This window comes from Aotus nancymaae, unplaced genomic scaffold (genome assembly GCF_030222135.1).
Source record: "Aotus nancymaae isolate 86718 unplaced genomic scaffold, 86718_ANA_hifiasm-v0.15.2.pri h1tg000053l, whole genome shotgun sequence".
Lineage (NCBI taxonomy): Eukaryota > Metazoa > Chordata > Mammalia > Primates > Aotidae > Aotus > Aotus nancymaae.
In genome coordinates this window covers 14167748-14183837 of record NW_026988467.1, presented here as the reverse complement: position 1 = coordinate 14183837, position 16090 = coordinate 14167748, and the positions used below count along the sequence as shown (strand labels likewise).

Sequence of the window (16090 nt, the reverse complement as noted above, 5' to 3'; positions counted from 1 at the left end):
TAAAATCAAAAGAAAGCTAGTTACTTCCTAGACACAATGGGGGTACAGGTACTTGGTAAATACAGCCATTCCAAATGAGAGAAATTGGCCAAAACAAAGGGGTTACAGGGCCCATGCAAGTCTGAAATCCAGTGGGGCAGTCAAATTTTAAAGCTCCAAAATCTTTTTTTAAATAGAGATGGGGTTTCTCCATGTTGGTCAGGCTGGTCTTGATCTCCTAACCTCAGGCGATCTGCCCACCTTGGCCTCCCAAAGTGCTGGGATTACAGGCGTGAGCTACTGTGCCTGGCCTAAGGCACCAAAATCTTTAAAATCTTTAAAAAATTTAAAATATTTAAAAAATATTTGACTCCAGGTCTCATATCCAGGTCACACTGATGCAAGAGGTGGGTTCCCATGGTCCTGGGCAGCTTCACCCCTGTGCTTTGCAGGGTACAGCCTCCTGGGAGGCTGCTTTCACAGGCTGGTGTTGAGTGTCTGTGGCTTTTCCAGGTGCATGGTGCAAGCTGTTGGTAGATCTACCATCTGGGGTCTGGAGGACAGTGGCCCTCTTCTCATAGAACCACAACGTGGTGCCCCAGTAGGGACTCTGTGTGGGGGCTCCAACCTCACATTTCCCTTCTGCACTGCCCTACAGAGGCGCTCCATGAGGGCCCCACCTCTGCTGCAAACTTCTGCCTGGGCATCCAGGCATTTCCATACATCTTCAGAAATCTAGGCAGAGGTTCCCAAACCCAATTCTTGACTTCTGTGCACTTGCAGGCTCAGCACCATGTGGAAGCTGCCAAGGCTTGGGGCTTGCACCCTCTGAAGCCACAGCCTGAGCTCTATGTTGGCCCCTTTAAGCCATGGCTGGAGGGGGTGGGACACAGGGCCCCAAGTCCCTAGGCTACACATAGCGCGGGGCCCCTGGTCCTGGCTCATGAAACAGTTTTCTCCTAGGCCTCTGGGCCTGTGTCAGAGGGGCTGCAGTCAAGACCTCTGATATGTCCTGGAGACATTTACCCCATTGTCTTGGGGCTTAACATTAAGCTCCTCATTAGTTATGCAAATTTCTGCAGCCGGTTTGAATTTCTCTTCAGAAAATGAGGTTTTCTTTTCTATCGCGTTGTCAGGCTGCAAATTTTCTGAACTTTTATGCTCTGCTTCCCTTTTAAAACTGAATGCTTTTAACAGCACCCAAGTCTTGAATGCTTTGTTGCTTAGAAATTTCCTCCACCAGATACCCTAAATCATCTCTCTCAAGTTCAAAGTTCCACAAATTTCTAGGGCAGGGACAAAATGCCACCAATCTCTTTGCTAAAACATAACAAGAGTCACCTTTGCTCCAGCTCCCAACAAGTTCCTCATCTCTGAGACCAGCTCTGCCTGGATTTCATTGTTCATATCATTAACAGTATTTTTGTCAAAGCCATTCAACAAGTTTCTAGGAAGTTCCAAACTTTCCCACATTTTCCTTCTGAGCCCTCCAAACTGTTCCAACCTCTGCCTGTTACCCAGTTCCAAAGTCGCTTCCACATTTTCGGGTATCTTTTCAGCAATGCCCCACTCTACTGGTATCAATTTACAGTATTAGTCCATTTTCACATTGCTGATAAAGACATACCCAAGACTGGGAAGAAAAAGAGGTTTAATTGGACTTATAGTCCCATGTAGCTGAGGAGGCCTCAGAATCATGGCAGGAGGTGAAAGGCACTTCTTACATGGCAGCGGCAAGAGAAAATGAGAAAGAAGCAAAAGCGGAAACCCTTGATAAAACCATCAGATCTCGTGAGACTTACTACCACGAGAACAGTATGGGAGAAACCACCCCCATGATTCAAATTATCTCCCGCTGGGTCCCTCCCACAACACATGGGAATTATGGGAGTACAATTCAAGATGAGACTTGGGTGGGGACGCATAGCCAAGCCATAACAGCCTGGGAGAAGACAGAGTGTGAGTTCACTGTTCAAGGTCACACCACCTGGAACAGTGCTGGGACTGGAAAACAGTCCTCACTGGATTCCAGCCTGTGTCCTGTCCACCAGGTCACCCTCTTACTCTTCTGCCCCTGAATCAATCGGAAAAGGGAAGGAGAGGGTCTCCTGAGACCCCAGCACACTTACCAGGGGCTTTCAGCTACAGAAGGGATGCCTGGGCCTCCCCAAAATGCATATGGGCCCTGTCCCCAGGGATAAGACCCAGCAGCTCAGAGGTCAGCCAGAAAGGTGCATTTTATTTTATTTTATTATTTTTGAGATGGAGTCTTGGTCTGTCGCCCAGGCTGGAGTGCAGTGGTGCAATCTCGGCTCACTGCAGCCTCCGCCTCCCAGATGAAAGCAATTCTCATGCCTCGGCCTCCCGATTACAAGCATGCACCACCACACCGGGCTAATTTTTGTACTTTTTAGTAGAGACGGGGTTTCGCCATATTGGCCGAGCTGGTTTCAAACTCTTGATCTCAAGTGATCCACGTTCCTCGGCCTCCCAAAGTGCAGGGATTACAAGTGTGAGCCACTGTGCCCGGCCCAGAAAGGTGCATTTTAAATGAATTTCCAGGAGTTTCTGGTGCACAATCTCCATGGGCCACACTCTGAGAAACCAGAGGCCTGGATCAGGGCTGAAGGATCCCACTGTCCAGTTCTAGCAACTTCTACAGACCCCTGGGAGCTGACGTAGCCTCAGCTGCATCAGGGCAGGACAGAGGCAATGACAGCAACAGTGAGGAACCTCCCTGCCTTTTCAGAGCCCCCAGCAAGCAGCAAGCTCTCAGAGGGCAGGGGAGGGGTGGCTGTTTTCCCATCACACAGCGAGTGCTGTAGATGGAACTCGGGCTCCTCCTGGGGTATCTGTGCCTGCCCCAGCATCCCACGACCCCTCACCTGCACGCGTACACCTCCTGCGGGGGCTGGGTGTTGGGGGTCATGATCCAGGGCGCCACGCGGAAGACCACACTGTCTTGGAACACCAAGGCCTCGGGGAGCTCCTGTAGGGGAGGAGGGGATGGGGAGGGAGGGGCTGTCACTGCCACCAGGGCCCAGCACCTACCACTTCCAGCAGCTGTTTGGAACCGCCCTGCCCAGCTGGGCTCTATACTGGAAGGCCACTGCCTGGAAACCCAGGCCCCCCACACTGCGCTGCCTTCTCAGCCTACCAGGTTGGAGCTGTCCAGCATGGAGACGGTGAGGGTAATGAGCCCCGGGAAGTTGGTGTCCGGAAAAGCAAGGCCCTCCACGTAGAAGTCCGTGTTGTACTTTCCGCCTGGGAGCATCAGGGAGTGAGAGGGCCGCTGGGGACCCAGGACTACCCTGTACTTGGAGGACAGTTTGCCCCCTAGGAGAAAGGAGGGGAGACTCAGGTCTGCATCCTCACTTCTGAAGCCCTTTCCTCCTCTCCCCAGGGCCTCCCAGAAGCCTTTCCCAGGGTGGCCATGTGCCCTCATCTGAGGACCCCTTGCAGCCATATCTGGCCAGTCCCCTTAGGAGAAAGGGACCAGAGTCCCAGCTGGGACACTGCTCTTTGGTGAAGCCCAGGAACAGTGTGGCAGGGGTGACTGAGCCATTCCAAACTTTACAGGAAGTCCGGTATACACCATCCCTTCACTCACTTCTGAGCATCTGCTCTAGCCAGATGTCAGCTGGGGATGGGGCATAGCAAGGGACCAGGGAGACAGAGTCACTGTCCTCCTATCCTCACCCCCAGAGAGTGCACAGTCTTCTGGGAGAGTAGCGAGGAGCAGAGATCATCAAAATAGCAGACAGAGAATGTATCTGTGATAGAGAAAATCCCTGAGGACTTCCTGGAGGAGGTGATGCCTGGGTGGAGGCAATAAATTGACCTATCACCAAATTACTATCAGTTTAATCACTTTAAGAATGCAACAGAGGCCAGGCGTGGTGGCTCACAACTGTAATTCCTAGCACTTGGGGAGGCTGAGGCAGGTAGATCATTTGAAGTCAGGAGTTCAAGACCAGCCTGGCCAACCTGGTGAAATCTCATCTCTACTAAAAACACAACAATTAGCCGGATGTGGTGGCGTGTGCTTGTAATCCTAGCTACCTGGGAGGCTGAGGCAGGAGAATCGCTGGAACCCAGGAGGTGGAGGCTGCAGTGAGCCAAGATGGCACCGCTGTACTCCAGCCTGGGTGACAGAGTGAGACTCTGTCTCAAAAAAAAAAAAAAAAAAAAAAAAAGGAATAGGGTCTGATCGTCAGGCCTCTGCAAAAAAAACCCCTCCCACGGCCGTCGCCATCTCCTTCCATCCAGAAGCCAAAGTCAATATACGCCGACCTGACCTGCCGCTTCCCCTCTGCCCTGTCTCTTCCACCCTCACTCACCACTTTAACCCTTGCACCTTCCACCCCAGCTGCACCGGCCTCCCTGCATTCCTCCACACCACAGGCACAACCTCACCTCCGGGCCCATGCGCGTCCCGTTTTTCTGCCTGGAGCGCCCTTCTCCTAGGTGTCTGCCTGGCTGTTCCTGTACCTCCTTCTGCTCAAATGGCACCTCATGGGGGACACCTTCCCTGGTCACCGTCTCTCCACACACCCCTAACTCCACTCCTCACTCCACACGCCCTTCCCTGCCACATTCTTCTACATAGCATGTCACAGCGTTGGGCACACTAGGTGTCTTACGTAATTATTTTACGTATAGTTCTCCCAGCCACAAAGATGAAAGCAACGTGAGGGGCTTGGTCACAGCCATGGCTCTGTGCCCCATGCCTAGGACCAAGCCTGGCACCCACTTAGTGGTAGGTGCTCGTGGGCCACTGAGAAGTTCCTGATGTCTCTGATGAGCAGGAGGTTGCAGAGCAAATGATTACACGGCACATGACGTCAGCTTGCGCTCAACGTCAGTAACCAGGAGGGGTGTGTGTGTGTGTGTGTGTGTGTGTGTGTGTGTGTGTGTGTGACAGAGAAGCAGGGAACAATAACGAGTCATTTTGTCTGTGTCCTCCATCTTGAAGGTAGTAGACAAGTTGTCTGTCTTGCCCACTGCTGTGTCTGCTGTTCTTAGAACCCAGCACGTAGTGGGCGCTCAGGATTTACCTGCCACACAGCTGTGTGACGGGATTGTGCCCCATTGGCCAGGGCAGGAGGGGAACACAGATGGGGACGACTCACGTATGGCCTGAAACACCCTCACTTTGTCCATCTCAGATCTGGCCACGTGGAGCACCAGTTTATGCGTGATGAAGAAGTCCCTGGGGGTCTTCGTGCTCAGGGTCATCAGGGACATGTCCTGCAGGTCTGGGATGAGAAGGGCATCCCCTGAGTCACAGGCCCCTGGGACGGCCGCTGTTTTCCCATAGCCACCTCCTGGCGGAGCCTCATACCTCACCCCTCCCCTGAGACCTCCCTTTACCATGTTGCCTGGTTTTCTTTTCTTTATGCTGTTTTGAGTATTTAAATGACGGTTTTCATTTTGGAATGAGAGTTCATTAAGGTTCTGGTCTCCTCCCGCTAGGATAAGCTGGGGATGTAACCTCAGCAAAGTGGGGACCACATATATTAATATTTTGTTCCTTGCAGCGTTCCCTGAATCTGGAACCTAGAAAGCCAAGAACTCCCTAGAACAGTGACCAGCTCGTGGCAGGTGCCCAGTTGAGATCTGTGCAATGAACGAGTGAAAGATTTCTGTGCTGGTCCTGAGCGAGAAACAAAGTTTGTGAACCAACTTGAATAATGGCCAGAAAGGGGTGGATGGCGGGGAGAGTGAAGAGATGGTTTCCTAGGACCTGATTGACAGACAAGGGCTTAAAGGCTTTGGGGTCAACTTGGTTTGAATGTGGGATCTGGGTGGGCTCAGGAAAGTTATTTCAGCTCTGGCTGTCTCTGTTTCCTCATCAGTAAGACAGGGGCAAGAGTTGTACCCGCCACAGGGCTGTTGTCAGGATAAAGTGAGGCGATCCACAGTGCTTATTCCAGTTCCTGGAACCCCGGGAGTGCCCACAAAGGGCAGTTGTTGTGATTATTACTGCAGGCCTGGCACTCTACAAAGGCTGAACCCTGGCATCAGGCCAGGCCAACTGCATGGAACCTGGAAATACATCCATTTCTATGTTATTCTAAGAGCGCCCCAGGATGGCCTGCCAGCCCGAGCCCCTTAGCGCCTTCCTCTAGCGCAGGGGGATAATGTGTCCTCACTTCAACCCTAGGGCCACCACTGAGCAGCCAGAGGTGTGCTGCAGAGACCCTGCACCCGCCCAACCACCCTCATGCCTCTCAATGAGCTCCGGTCTTGGGACATCTCGGGTTCAAACCCCAAGTCTGCTGCATATCAGTGGCGTGACCTTGGGCAAATTGCTTAGTTCTCCATGCCTTGGTTTTCCTATCCATCAAGCTTTGTGTTGGAGGATCCAATGAGTTCATCGTTCCAAAGTGCTCAGAGTCATGCCCGGCCTATGGCAGAGTTCTCAGGGGCTGCTCTGACCTGAGTTTGGGAATGAGAAGTTTTCATTTCCAGTGATTTCAGGCTCCAGGTTTGACCTAAGAGCATTGAGGTCGGGCAGCGGGGTGAGGCGTGGAAACCGCAGGAGCCGTCAGGAGACAGCATCGGCCTCAGCTCTTCCCTGACTGCTGTGTGAGCTTGGGCAGGTCACCTGCCTCCTCAGGGCCTTTGCTTCACCTATAAAACGGACATGCTAACAAGAACATGCTTTCAATAACCCTTATTTCAGAGGGCCGCCTCCAGGTTCAGGCTGTGTGGGCAAAAGGGCTTTATAAAAAGCTCTTCCCATTAACGAGCAAATGCTCTTTACCTTTGCCGTCAAGCACTTCCTCATCCTCGCAGTCCATGGCAGAAGATTTGGGATTGTCTCTGTCACAGTTCACCAGCAGGATGGCACCTTGTCCACTAGGGCCCCAGGTCCAGGTCCTCTGGACACCAGCAGAGAAGAGTCACGCTTAGAAACTAGCGTAGACCCCTCCGACCCTCGCAAGGGGCATAGCCGACCTTCCCCATCACCTCTGTAACCCAGCGCGGTTTACACAGCTTGCTCCCACATCAATTCATTCTTTTATCTCAAGAGTGGGTTTTTACCTTTTACTCCAAAAGTCACAACCAAATTCACCCCAAACACAATTCATCCATTTAAACAAAGGAACCCAAGAAAGTCAAATGGATTTTTAACAGCTTTTAAGAAATGTTGGCCGGGCACAGTGGCTCATACCTATAATCCCAGCACTCTGGGAGGCCAAGGCAGGCGGATCACCTGAGTTCAGGAGTTTGAGACCAGCCTGGCCAACATGGTGAAACCCCGTCTCTACTAAAAATACAAAAATTAGCTGGGTGTGGAGGTGCACACCTGTAGTCACAGCTACTCAGGAGGCTGAGGTAGAGGAGAATCGCTTGAACCAGGGAGGTGGAGGTTGCAGTGAGCCAAGATCATGCCACTGCACTCCAGCCTGGGCAACAGAGTGAAACTCCATCTCAAAAAAAAAAGTTGAGCTTGACAAACTAAATGCAGCTAATTATGTATGCCAAGATTCTAATCTAAATAGTTACTATGATGTGAACTCTGAATTACTCATTCAGCAAAGTGTGGTACTATTCTTAGCAGCCAGTTAGTATCCCTCCAAAGATTAAAGCAGCCCCACCCTGTAGGGACCTAACAGCGATGGCGCCTCCCTTCCAGGAGAGCGTTTGCCCCCAGGCAATGACAGCATTTCGGGAGGGATACGGGGATAGATTCTACTCCTAGAGTTGTAATTCTTCCTACTTTTGCTGACCCCACAAAGGATCTTCAGCTAGTTACAAGGCATAGCCCGCAGTGCACACCAGCATTAAATGGTGCAGGCAGTTTGGGGTTCCAGGTTTACCTGTGGACTCTGGTTTAAGACAGCGCTCACCTGCCCCGTCTGCACACCCCACCATCCCGTCTTTCTGCCACACACCGCCTGGCTCCTTCCCGCCTCTCTCCCTGCCATTTCTTCCTTTCTCTGTTATTCCCCCATGTAAGCAGCTCTGCAGAAATCTCTCTCAACAGCCCTACAGCATGGAGTAGGGAATTTTTGAGCCACAGTCAAAACCTGCCCTCGAATTTCCTCTCTGCTGTGTATTCACTGGGTGACCCAGTAGCGTGTCCAGTTTGTAGGACAACACATTTTCTGAACCCACACTTGGTGAAAATCTGATCTTGTAAAATAGATGGGAAATACATAAGCCAGAATATTAATGGTGATGCTAATTTTCTCTCTCTCTTTTTTTTTAACAGTTAACATGGGATACGTGAGACAGACCAGCATTTACCCCATCTCCACGAGGGGGCGCCAGGGGAGAACCCAGCAGAACGCGGAAAGGAGCGCTTGGGTGAGCGGTACCTGATCTTTCACAGCTCTGGTTGGCTTCACTTTGCCGGTGCGGGTGATATCTGCGCACAGGGAGATTTCTGAAATCCCACCAAGGAAGAAGAGAGGGTTGGTGAGGGTCCAGTGTTGGGGCATTCAGTCTTGCCCCAAATGGGCAGGTCCTTTCCCCAAGGGACTGTCTGCACCCATAGTAGGAGTCCCTCTTCCTCACCTCCAGAGGAGACACAGGTTCAAGACATCCTGCCCCCATGGCCCCCAGGATGTCTGGCTACAGATCAGACAGCAGAGCTGGGGCCTCTGACCACACCTGTTCCCCTTCAGCGGGGCCACAAGTGTGATGTCAACCAGACCCTGCATGTCTGGCCACCCCCAGGGATTTTGGAAGGAACTTCCAGCCACCCCAATGAGAGGTTCAGTGTGAGCCCCGGCCCTCAGTGACCTTGGGGTGGGGGACACAGCAGGGACACTAGCCCCACCCAGCTCTTTGTGACATGTGTTGTGACTGCCTCTGGGGACCACTGCAGCCCTGAACATATCCCGCTTTGTCCAAATGGCATGACTGAGAAAGCAAACGTTTGTAAATCCTTCCTCCCTCATTGGAATATAGGACCGCAAGGTCATTCCAATAAAATAGATCTCTGTGTCCCACAGCATGATAGGGTGACACTTGTCCCACATGAGACTGACCCAGATGACCTTCTAAACATATTCACAGCCACATCTTAGTTAGGGCCAGACAAGCATTGTCTTTTCATGGCCTTGACTCCCCAACTCCTGCACTAACCAATCGTGTGACCTTGGGCAAGCCTGTTTAGCTCCCGTGCCTCAGTTTCCTCATCTGTAAAATGGGACGATAATAATAATACCAATTTCACTGGATTGCTGTAAGGATTAAATGTAAAGTCTTAGCACATGCCTTGCAATAGAGTACGTGCTATGGTATCATTTAAGTATGCATTAATGAAATGAAACCTAAAGATTCCATATGCTACATATTATACATATGTGTGTGTATATATATATAGTTTTTATTTTTTGAGACTGGGTCTCACTCTGTCACCTAGGCTAGCACAACCACGGCTCACTGCACTTCTGACCTCCTGGGCTCAGGCAGTTCTCCCGTCAGCTTCTTGAGTAGCTGGGACTACAGGCACATGCCACCATGCTCAGCTAATTTTTTTTTTTTTTTTTGTAGAGACAGGATCTCACTATGTTGTCCAGGCTGTTCTCAAACTCCTGGGCTCAAGCGATCCTCCCATCTCAGCCTTCCAAAGTGCTGGGATTGCAGGTGTGAGCCACCATGTCTGGCTGCTACTTATAAACTTAATACACATAATGATACTAATCATGATATTATTATTCAAAATGAGGTCAAGTTAAAGAATGAATTTCATTTAAAGAAGAACATTACATAAATATGAGAAGAGATGGATCATTGATATGGCAGAAATGGTAAGATGAGATATAAATAATGGAATTTTGGGAACACTGTCTATATCATTGTATAAGACAGTGTCATCATCTACTTTTTGTTATGGATATTTGAGGTATCAAAAAGGAATAGGGGGTGGGGCGCAGTGATTCACGCCTGTAATCCCAGCACTCTGGGAGGCCAAGGCGGGCGGATCACCTGAGGTCAGGAGTTTGAGACCAGCCTGGCCAACGTGGTGAAACCCCATCTCTACTAAAAATACAAAAATTAGCCAGGTATGGTGGCATGCGCCTATAGTCCCAGCTACTAGGGATGCTGAGGCGGCAGGATCACTTGAACCCAGGAGGCGCAGGTTGCAGTGAGCCAAGATCCTGCCATTGCACTCTAGACTGGGTGACAGAGTGAGACTCCATCTCAAAAAAAAAAAAAAAAAAAAAAAAGGAATAGAAATACATATATTGAAAATCCATGTACCTACTTCCTAACTTGAGAAATAAAATGTTAAGATATAATTAAAGTTCCCTGCACCACCACGCCCACATTGTGTTTCTTTATGGTTCACTGACTAGGGATGGAATATTTCTGAACTACCAGATGTCTGACTGACTAGAAACCATGCTTTTTCTCTGCTCACTCTAAATTACGCTCCAGTTTAGTTTCTCCTGCAGGGATTAGGGGTGGGTAGGGGATGAGATGGCGCTCTAGGATCCTGGTTATCACTTACCCACCCCGGTGAGGTAGAGTAGAGCTTTGACTGGTGGAGTCTTCGGACCGTAGTATGAAATCTGAACCTGCAGGAGAGCAGATCGCTAATGACTTCTCTTAGTCATTCAACAAACACCCACTAGACCCCTGCTATGTGCCAGCTCCAGGGAGGGCACTGGGGAGACACAGATGGGCAAGAACTGGTCCCAACCTGTAAGGAGTGCCCCCATCTGATAGGAATGGAGGGAAGCAAAAAGCTTGAATGACTGATGCTACAGAGAAGCGTATGGGGGCCCAACGATGGAGACACTCTGCCTGGCAGGGTGGTTTGTGAAGGAGTGCCCTTTGAGATAGATCTTGGAAAGGCAGTAGGGGCCCAGCAGCTAGAGATGGGGCGGAAGAGGCACTAGAAGGAGAGAGCCAGCTATAAGCCACAGAAACTGACTCTGGCAAGCAGAAGGGATCAAAGAAAGACCTGAAGAACCAGACCTTGGAAAGGCAGAGTCCTGAGGGATCTGGGGACCAGGAGCTTTGGGTGGGTGAGGTCTCTTCAGGAAGAGATGAGAAAACACCAATCCCCTGTGCCCACGGTTCAGAAATCCCGGGAGAACACCTTGGATTGGCCAGAGGAGGGTGGAGTATCTGGGTGGATACATCAGAGCAAAATGGTGGTGGGGAGTTTCCCAAAGCAGAGCCAAAGAGCTGCCACCAGAAGAGGAGGAGCTCTTGAGAGGTCACGCTGAGGGGTTTGGACCTGCCCTGTAGACAGTGGAAATCCAGGAAAATGCCACGGCCATCGTTGCCTCTGCCTGGACCATGGCGTCAGCTTTCCGTCTGGTCTCCCTGCCTCCCATCTTCTCCCTAGATCCTATTTGCTAGGTCACAGCCAGTGGGATCTTTCTCAAGTACAAATGCCATCTTGTTATCCGCTGGCTGAAAACCTTCTGTTGGCTTCCTGTTGTCCTTAGAAAATGAGGTCCCTGATACCAAACCCTTCAAACTGACTCCCTCACCTCCCTCTCTGTCTTCCTTTCTTGCCATACAGAACTTCCTCAGTTTCCCCAACACGTGTCTCACCCTTTTCTCATCCGGAGAGTGAACACAAGCTGCCCCTCTGAGTCAAGCTCTCTCCTCTCTCCTGCTCTTAGGTGGGTCATCCATGTCATCTTTCAGCTTGCCACTTCTTTCAGGAAGGCTTCGCTGATCACCTCCTCCCCAGCCTGCCTGGATAGTCAAGCTCTGTGTTCTCCCCAGGGAGAAGCCTGTTTGGCTGGTTCTGCTGGGAGCAAGTAGCTATTGGCCCAGAGATCTGTGAGAACCCCAGAGGGTCCTGTTGAGCCCATCTACAGGCAAAGGGGGTGTAGTAGGTAGAATGGTGGTCCCCACAAAAATACATCCAAATCCTAATCCCTGGAACCTGTGGATGTGATTTCATTTGGAAAGAAAAGTCTTTGCAGATGTAAGTTAAAGATCTTGAGGCCAGGCGCCGTGGCTCATGCCTGTAATCCCAGCCCTTTGGGAGGCCAGGGTGAGCAGATCACTCGAAATCTAGAGTTCAAGACCAGCCTGACGAACATGGCAAAACCCCATCTCTACTAAAAAATAAATAAAAATTAGCTGGGTGTCATGGCAGGTACCTGTAATCCCAGCTACTCAGGAGGCTGAGGTAGAATCACTTGAACCTGGGAGGTGGAGGTTGCAGTGAGCCAAGATTGCACCACTGCACTCTAGCCTGGGTGACACAGCGAGACTCTGTCTTGAAAAAAAACGGATCTTGAGTTGAGGAGATCACCCTGGACTAGCCAGTTGAACCCTAAATCCCATGGCAAGTGCCCTTATGAGAGAGGCAGAGGGGGATTCCACAGAGAAGGAACAGAGGCAGTATGACCATGGAGGCAGGGACTGCAGTGATACAGCCACAAGACAGACTGCTGGAAGCCCCCAGAAGCTGAGAGAGGCAAATAATCGATTCTCTCCTGGAGCCTCCAGAAAACTCTGGCCCTGCTGGCACCTTGACCTTAGACTTCTGTCCTGCAGAACCATGAGAGGATACATTTCTGTTTTTTTTTTTTTTTTTTTTTTTTTTGAGACGGAGTTTCGCTCTTGTTGCCCAGGCTGGAGTGCAATGGCGCGATCTCGGCTCATCGCAACCTCCGCCTCCTGGGTTCAGGCAATTCTCCTGCCTCAGCTTCCTGAGTAGCTGGGATTACAGGCACGCGCCACCATGCCCAGCTAATTTTTTGTATTTTTAGTAGAGACAGGGTTTCACCATGTTGACCAGGATGGTCTCGATCTCTTGACCTCGTGATCCACTCGCCTCGGCCTCCCTAAGTGCTGGGATTACAGGCCTGAGCCACCGCACCCGGCCCATTTCTGTTGTTTTAAGCAAACCATGGTGATTTTCTTTCTTTCTCTCTCTCTCTCTCTTTTTTTTTTTTGTGACAGTTTTACTCTTGTTGCCCAGGTAGGAGTGCAGTGGTGCGATCTGGGCTCACTGCAACCTCCTTGTCCCGGGTTCAAGCTATTCTCCTGCCTCAGCCTCCCAAGTAGCTGGGATTACAGGTGCGCACCACTACGCCTGGCTAATTTTTGTATTTTTAGTAGAGACGGGGTTTCTCCATGTTGGCCAAGCTAGTCTCAAACTTCTGACCTCAGGCAGTCCACCCGCTTAGGAAAGTGCTGGGATTCCAGGCGTGAGCCACCATGTCCAGCCACCATGGTGATTTTCTATAGCAGAACAGGAAATCGATCTGGGAGCACAGACCGGCGTTCCATGGGGCTACCTGTCTGTGGCCTCCATAGAACTCAGCACCATTTGTAATTGTCTGTTTACCAGCACATCCTCTGATGCCACCACTCACAGGTTTTAAGCCCCATGAGGGCTGCACCCTCAGCTGTCTTATTCATTTCTGTATTCCCAGTGCCTGGCAGTGTCTAGCAGTGTCTGGCATATGCTAGGTACTGACTAAAGGTTTGCTGAATAGAGTTTAATCTGAACCCTGGCCTCCAGGAACCCCTGGCAGCTGTATACTATTGTCCCCGAGGACACTATGGCTAGAAGAAGCCATCACGAGCTTTTCCACAGGGAAAGAGGCTCTGGCAGGTTGGTGCTGTGGATCGCAGCAGGACAGAGTGTGAGTGGCTGCCCTGGTGAAGTCCTCCCACACCGCCACCTCACAGCTGTGACACTCACCTTCTGGTCACCTGTGCTATTACTGGCTGCTTTCATCGTCAGGGTCACCTCCACCCCAGGGTCCAGGGGCCATTTGGAGGAGCCTGTGGGAATCTTCTTCACTGGAGGGTTGTGGGCAGTATCCACGACCACCCCTGGGGAGGCATTGATGCTGAAGGACGTGCAGTCCTCGGGGGCAGAGCTGTGGATGAGACAGACGGGGAGGCAGAGGATGCAGTGAGGAGGGGCTGGGCCCGCCATGGCTCTCCCAGCACTTCTCCTTGTGATGGTTAATATTAGGTGTCAGCTTGACTGGACTGAAGGATGCAAAGTACTGTTTCTGGGTGTATCTGTGAGGGTGTTGTCAGAGGAGGTTGGCATTTGAGTCAGTGGATTGGGAGAGGAAGACCCACCCTCAGTGTGGGTGGGCACCGTCCAGTCAGCTGCCAGCATGAGTACAGCAAAAGCAGGTGGAAGGAGGTGCGATCACCTTGCTCGCTGGGACCTCTGGCTGCCTTCTTTCTCCCGTACTGGATGCTTCCTCCCGCTCTTACCGGCCTTAGACTCTAGACTCCAGGTTCTTTGGCCTCTGAACTCTGGGACTTGCACCAGTGGCTTGCCAGGGGCTCTCGGGCCTTTGGCCACAGACTGAAGGCTTCACTGCCAGCTTCCTTGGTTTGAGGTTTTCAAATTCAGACTGAGCCACTACCAGTTCCTCTCTTCCACAGCTTGCAGATCATGGGACTTTGCCTTATGATCGTGTGAGCCAGTTCTCCCTAATAAACTCTCTCTCTCTTTCTCTCTCTCTCTCACACACACACACACACACTCCCTATTATTCTGTCCCTCTGGAGAACGCTGACTGATACATTCTTTTCCCCAACAGGTGTAAAAACCAGACAGCAGCCAGTGCTTACTCTGACCGTGGGGAGTAGGTACCGTGAGGTTGTCAGGAGGGAATGAGAGACACAGAAAGTGAATCCTCTGACCTGAAGGGCTGGCATTTGAGCTAGAAAAATAGCAGAGGGATGTGCACCCTAAAGGCTCACACACACACACGGAGGTAGGCATGGAGGGATGTGTGCACCCGGAGGTTCCCACTGCACCACTGTGCACACGCACAATTGTGCACATACAAAGCAGCACGGAGTCTTCCGCTTCTGGAATCGTGATGGACCAGATACTCTTAAGGACCTTCCTCTTATGAAACAACTGGATTATGGGTAAAATGTACTTTTTAAAGCATTGCTGAGCTCATGAGAAATAACCCAAATCTCCAAGGGTAAGCCTTCTCCACGTGCACACACACACACACGCATATACACGTACACATACACATACACAGCGGTCAAAGTGAAGAACATCAAAGACAAAGAGAGGATCTTAAAGGCATTCAGAAAGGAAAGTCGGATTATCTGGAAGGAAATAATTCGATCGGAAGCAGACTTGTCAACAATGCTGACATCCAAAAATCAGTTGTGTCATATCTTTATAGCATTTTGGGAAAATACGGTTGACCCTTGAGCAACACAGGTTGGAGCTGTGTGAATCCACTTCTGCCTGATTTTCTTCCTCCTCTGCCACCCCTGAGACAGCGAGACCAACCCCCTCTCCTCAGCCTCCCCAACCTGAAGACGAGGCTGAAGACCTTTAGCATGATCCATTTCTACTTAATGAACAGCAAATATATTTTCTCTTCCTTATTTAGCTTACTTTGTTGTAAGGCTACAGCATATGATACATATAACATGAAAAATATTTGTTAATCAACTGTTTATGTTACTGGCAAGCTTCCCATCAACAGTCGTCTATTATTACTTAAGTTTTGGAGGGTCGAAGTTATACATAGATTTTCAACTACATTGAGGGGTCAGCAGTCCTATCCCCGAAGTTGTTCAAGGGTCAACTGTAACTGTTAACCTAGAATTGTGCACTCCTCCAAAAAATCTCTTCATAAAGATATTTTCAGATGAACAAAAACTGATATTTTAAAATCAGACTTTCACCACGGCAATTTCTGAAGGCATAGTTTAGGAAGGAGGTATCTGAGCCATAGAACGATCTGAAGTGCAAGAAAGAATGGTGAACAAATAAAATGGTAAATATTTTGGTAAATCTAAACTAACATTGTATATGAAAAAGTCACAAAAACTGTGGGATAGGCCAGGCACAGTGGCTCATGCCTGCAATCCCAGCACTTTGGGAGGCCAAGGTGGGTGGATTACCTGAGGTCAGGAGATCAAGACCAGCCTGGCTAAAATGGTGAAACTCTGTCTTTACTAAAAACGCAAAAACTAGCTGGGGCGTGGTGGTGGGCACCTGTAATCCCAGCTACTCAGGAGGCTGAGGCAGGAGAATTGCTTGAACCCGGGAGGCAGGGGTTGCAGTGAGCCGAGATCGCGCCACTGCACTCCAGCCTGGGTGACAGAGCGAGACTCTGTTTCAAAAACAACAACAACAACAAAAACCTGTGGGATAAACAAA

At 50.4% G+C, this 16090-nt stretch overlaps 1 protein-coding gene across 2 annotated transcripts in view; it reads right to left on the bottom strand.

The window, feature by feature from the left end:
* Window positions 1–16090, bottom strand: part of PADI4 (peptidyl arginine deiminase 4) — a 50378-nt gene that overhangs the window by 20042 nt on the left and 14246 nt on the right. For both annotated transcript variants that reach the window (XM_021668390.2, XM_064363355.1), the window contains 7 exons: window positions 13628–13808; window positions 10454–10520; window positions 8310–8377; window positions 6749–6866; window positions 5112–5237; window positions 3137–3315; window positions 2865–2968 (listed from right to left, as the gene is read on the bottom strand). In XM_021668390.2, coding sequence (XP_021524065.2) covers window positions 2865–2968; window positions 3137–3315; window positions 5112–5237; window positions 6749–6866; window positions 8310–8377; window positions 10454–10520; window positions 13628–13808 — 843 coding nt within the window. The remainder of the gene's footprint in view (window positions 1–2864; window positions 2969–3136; window positions 3316–5111; window positions 5238–6748; window positions 6867–8309; window positions 8378–10453; window positions 10521–13627; window positions 13809–16090) is intronic.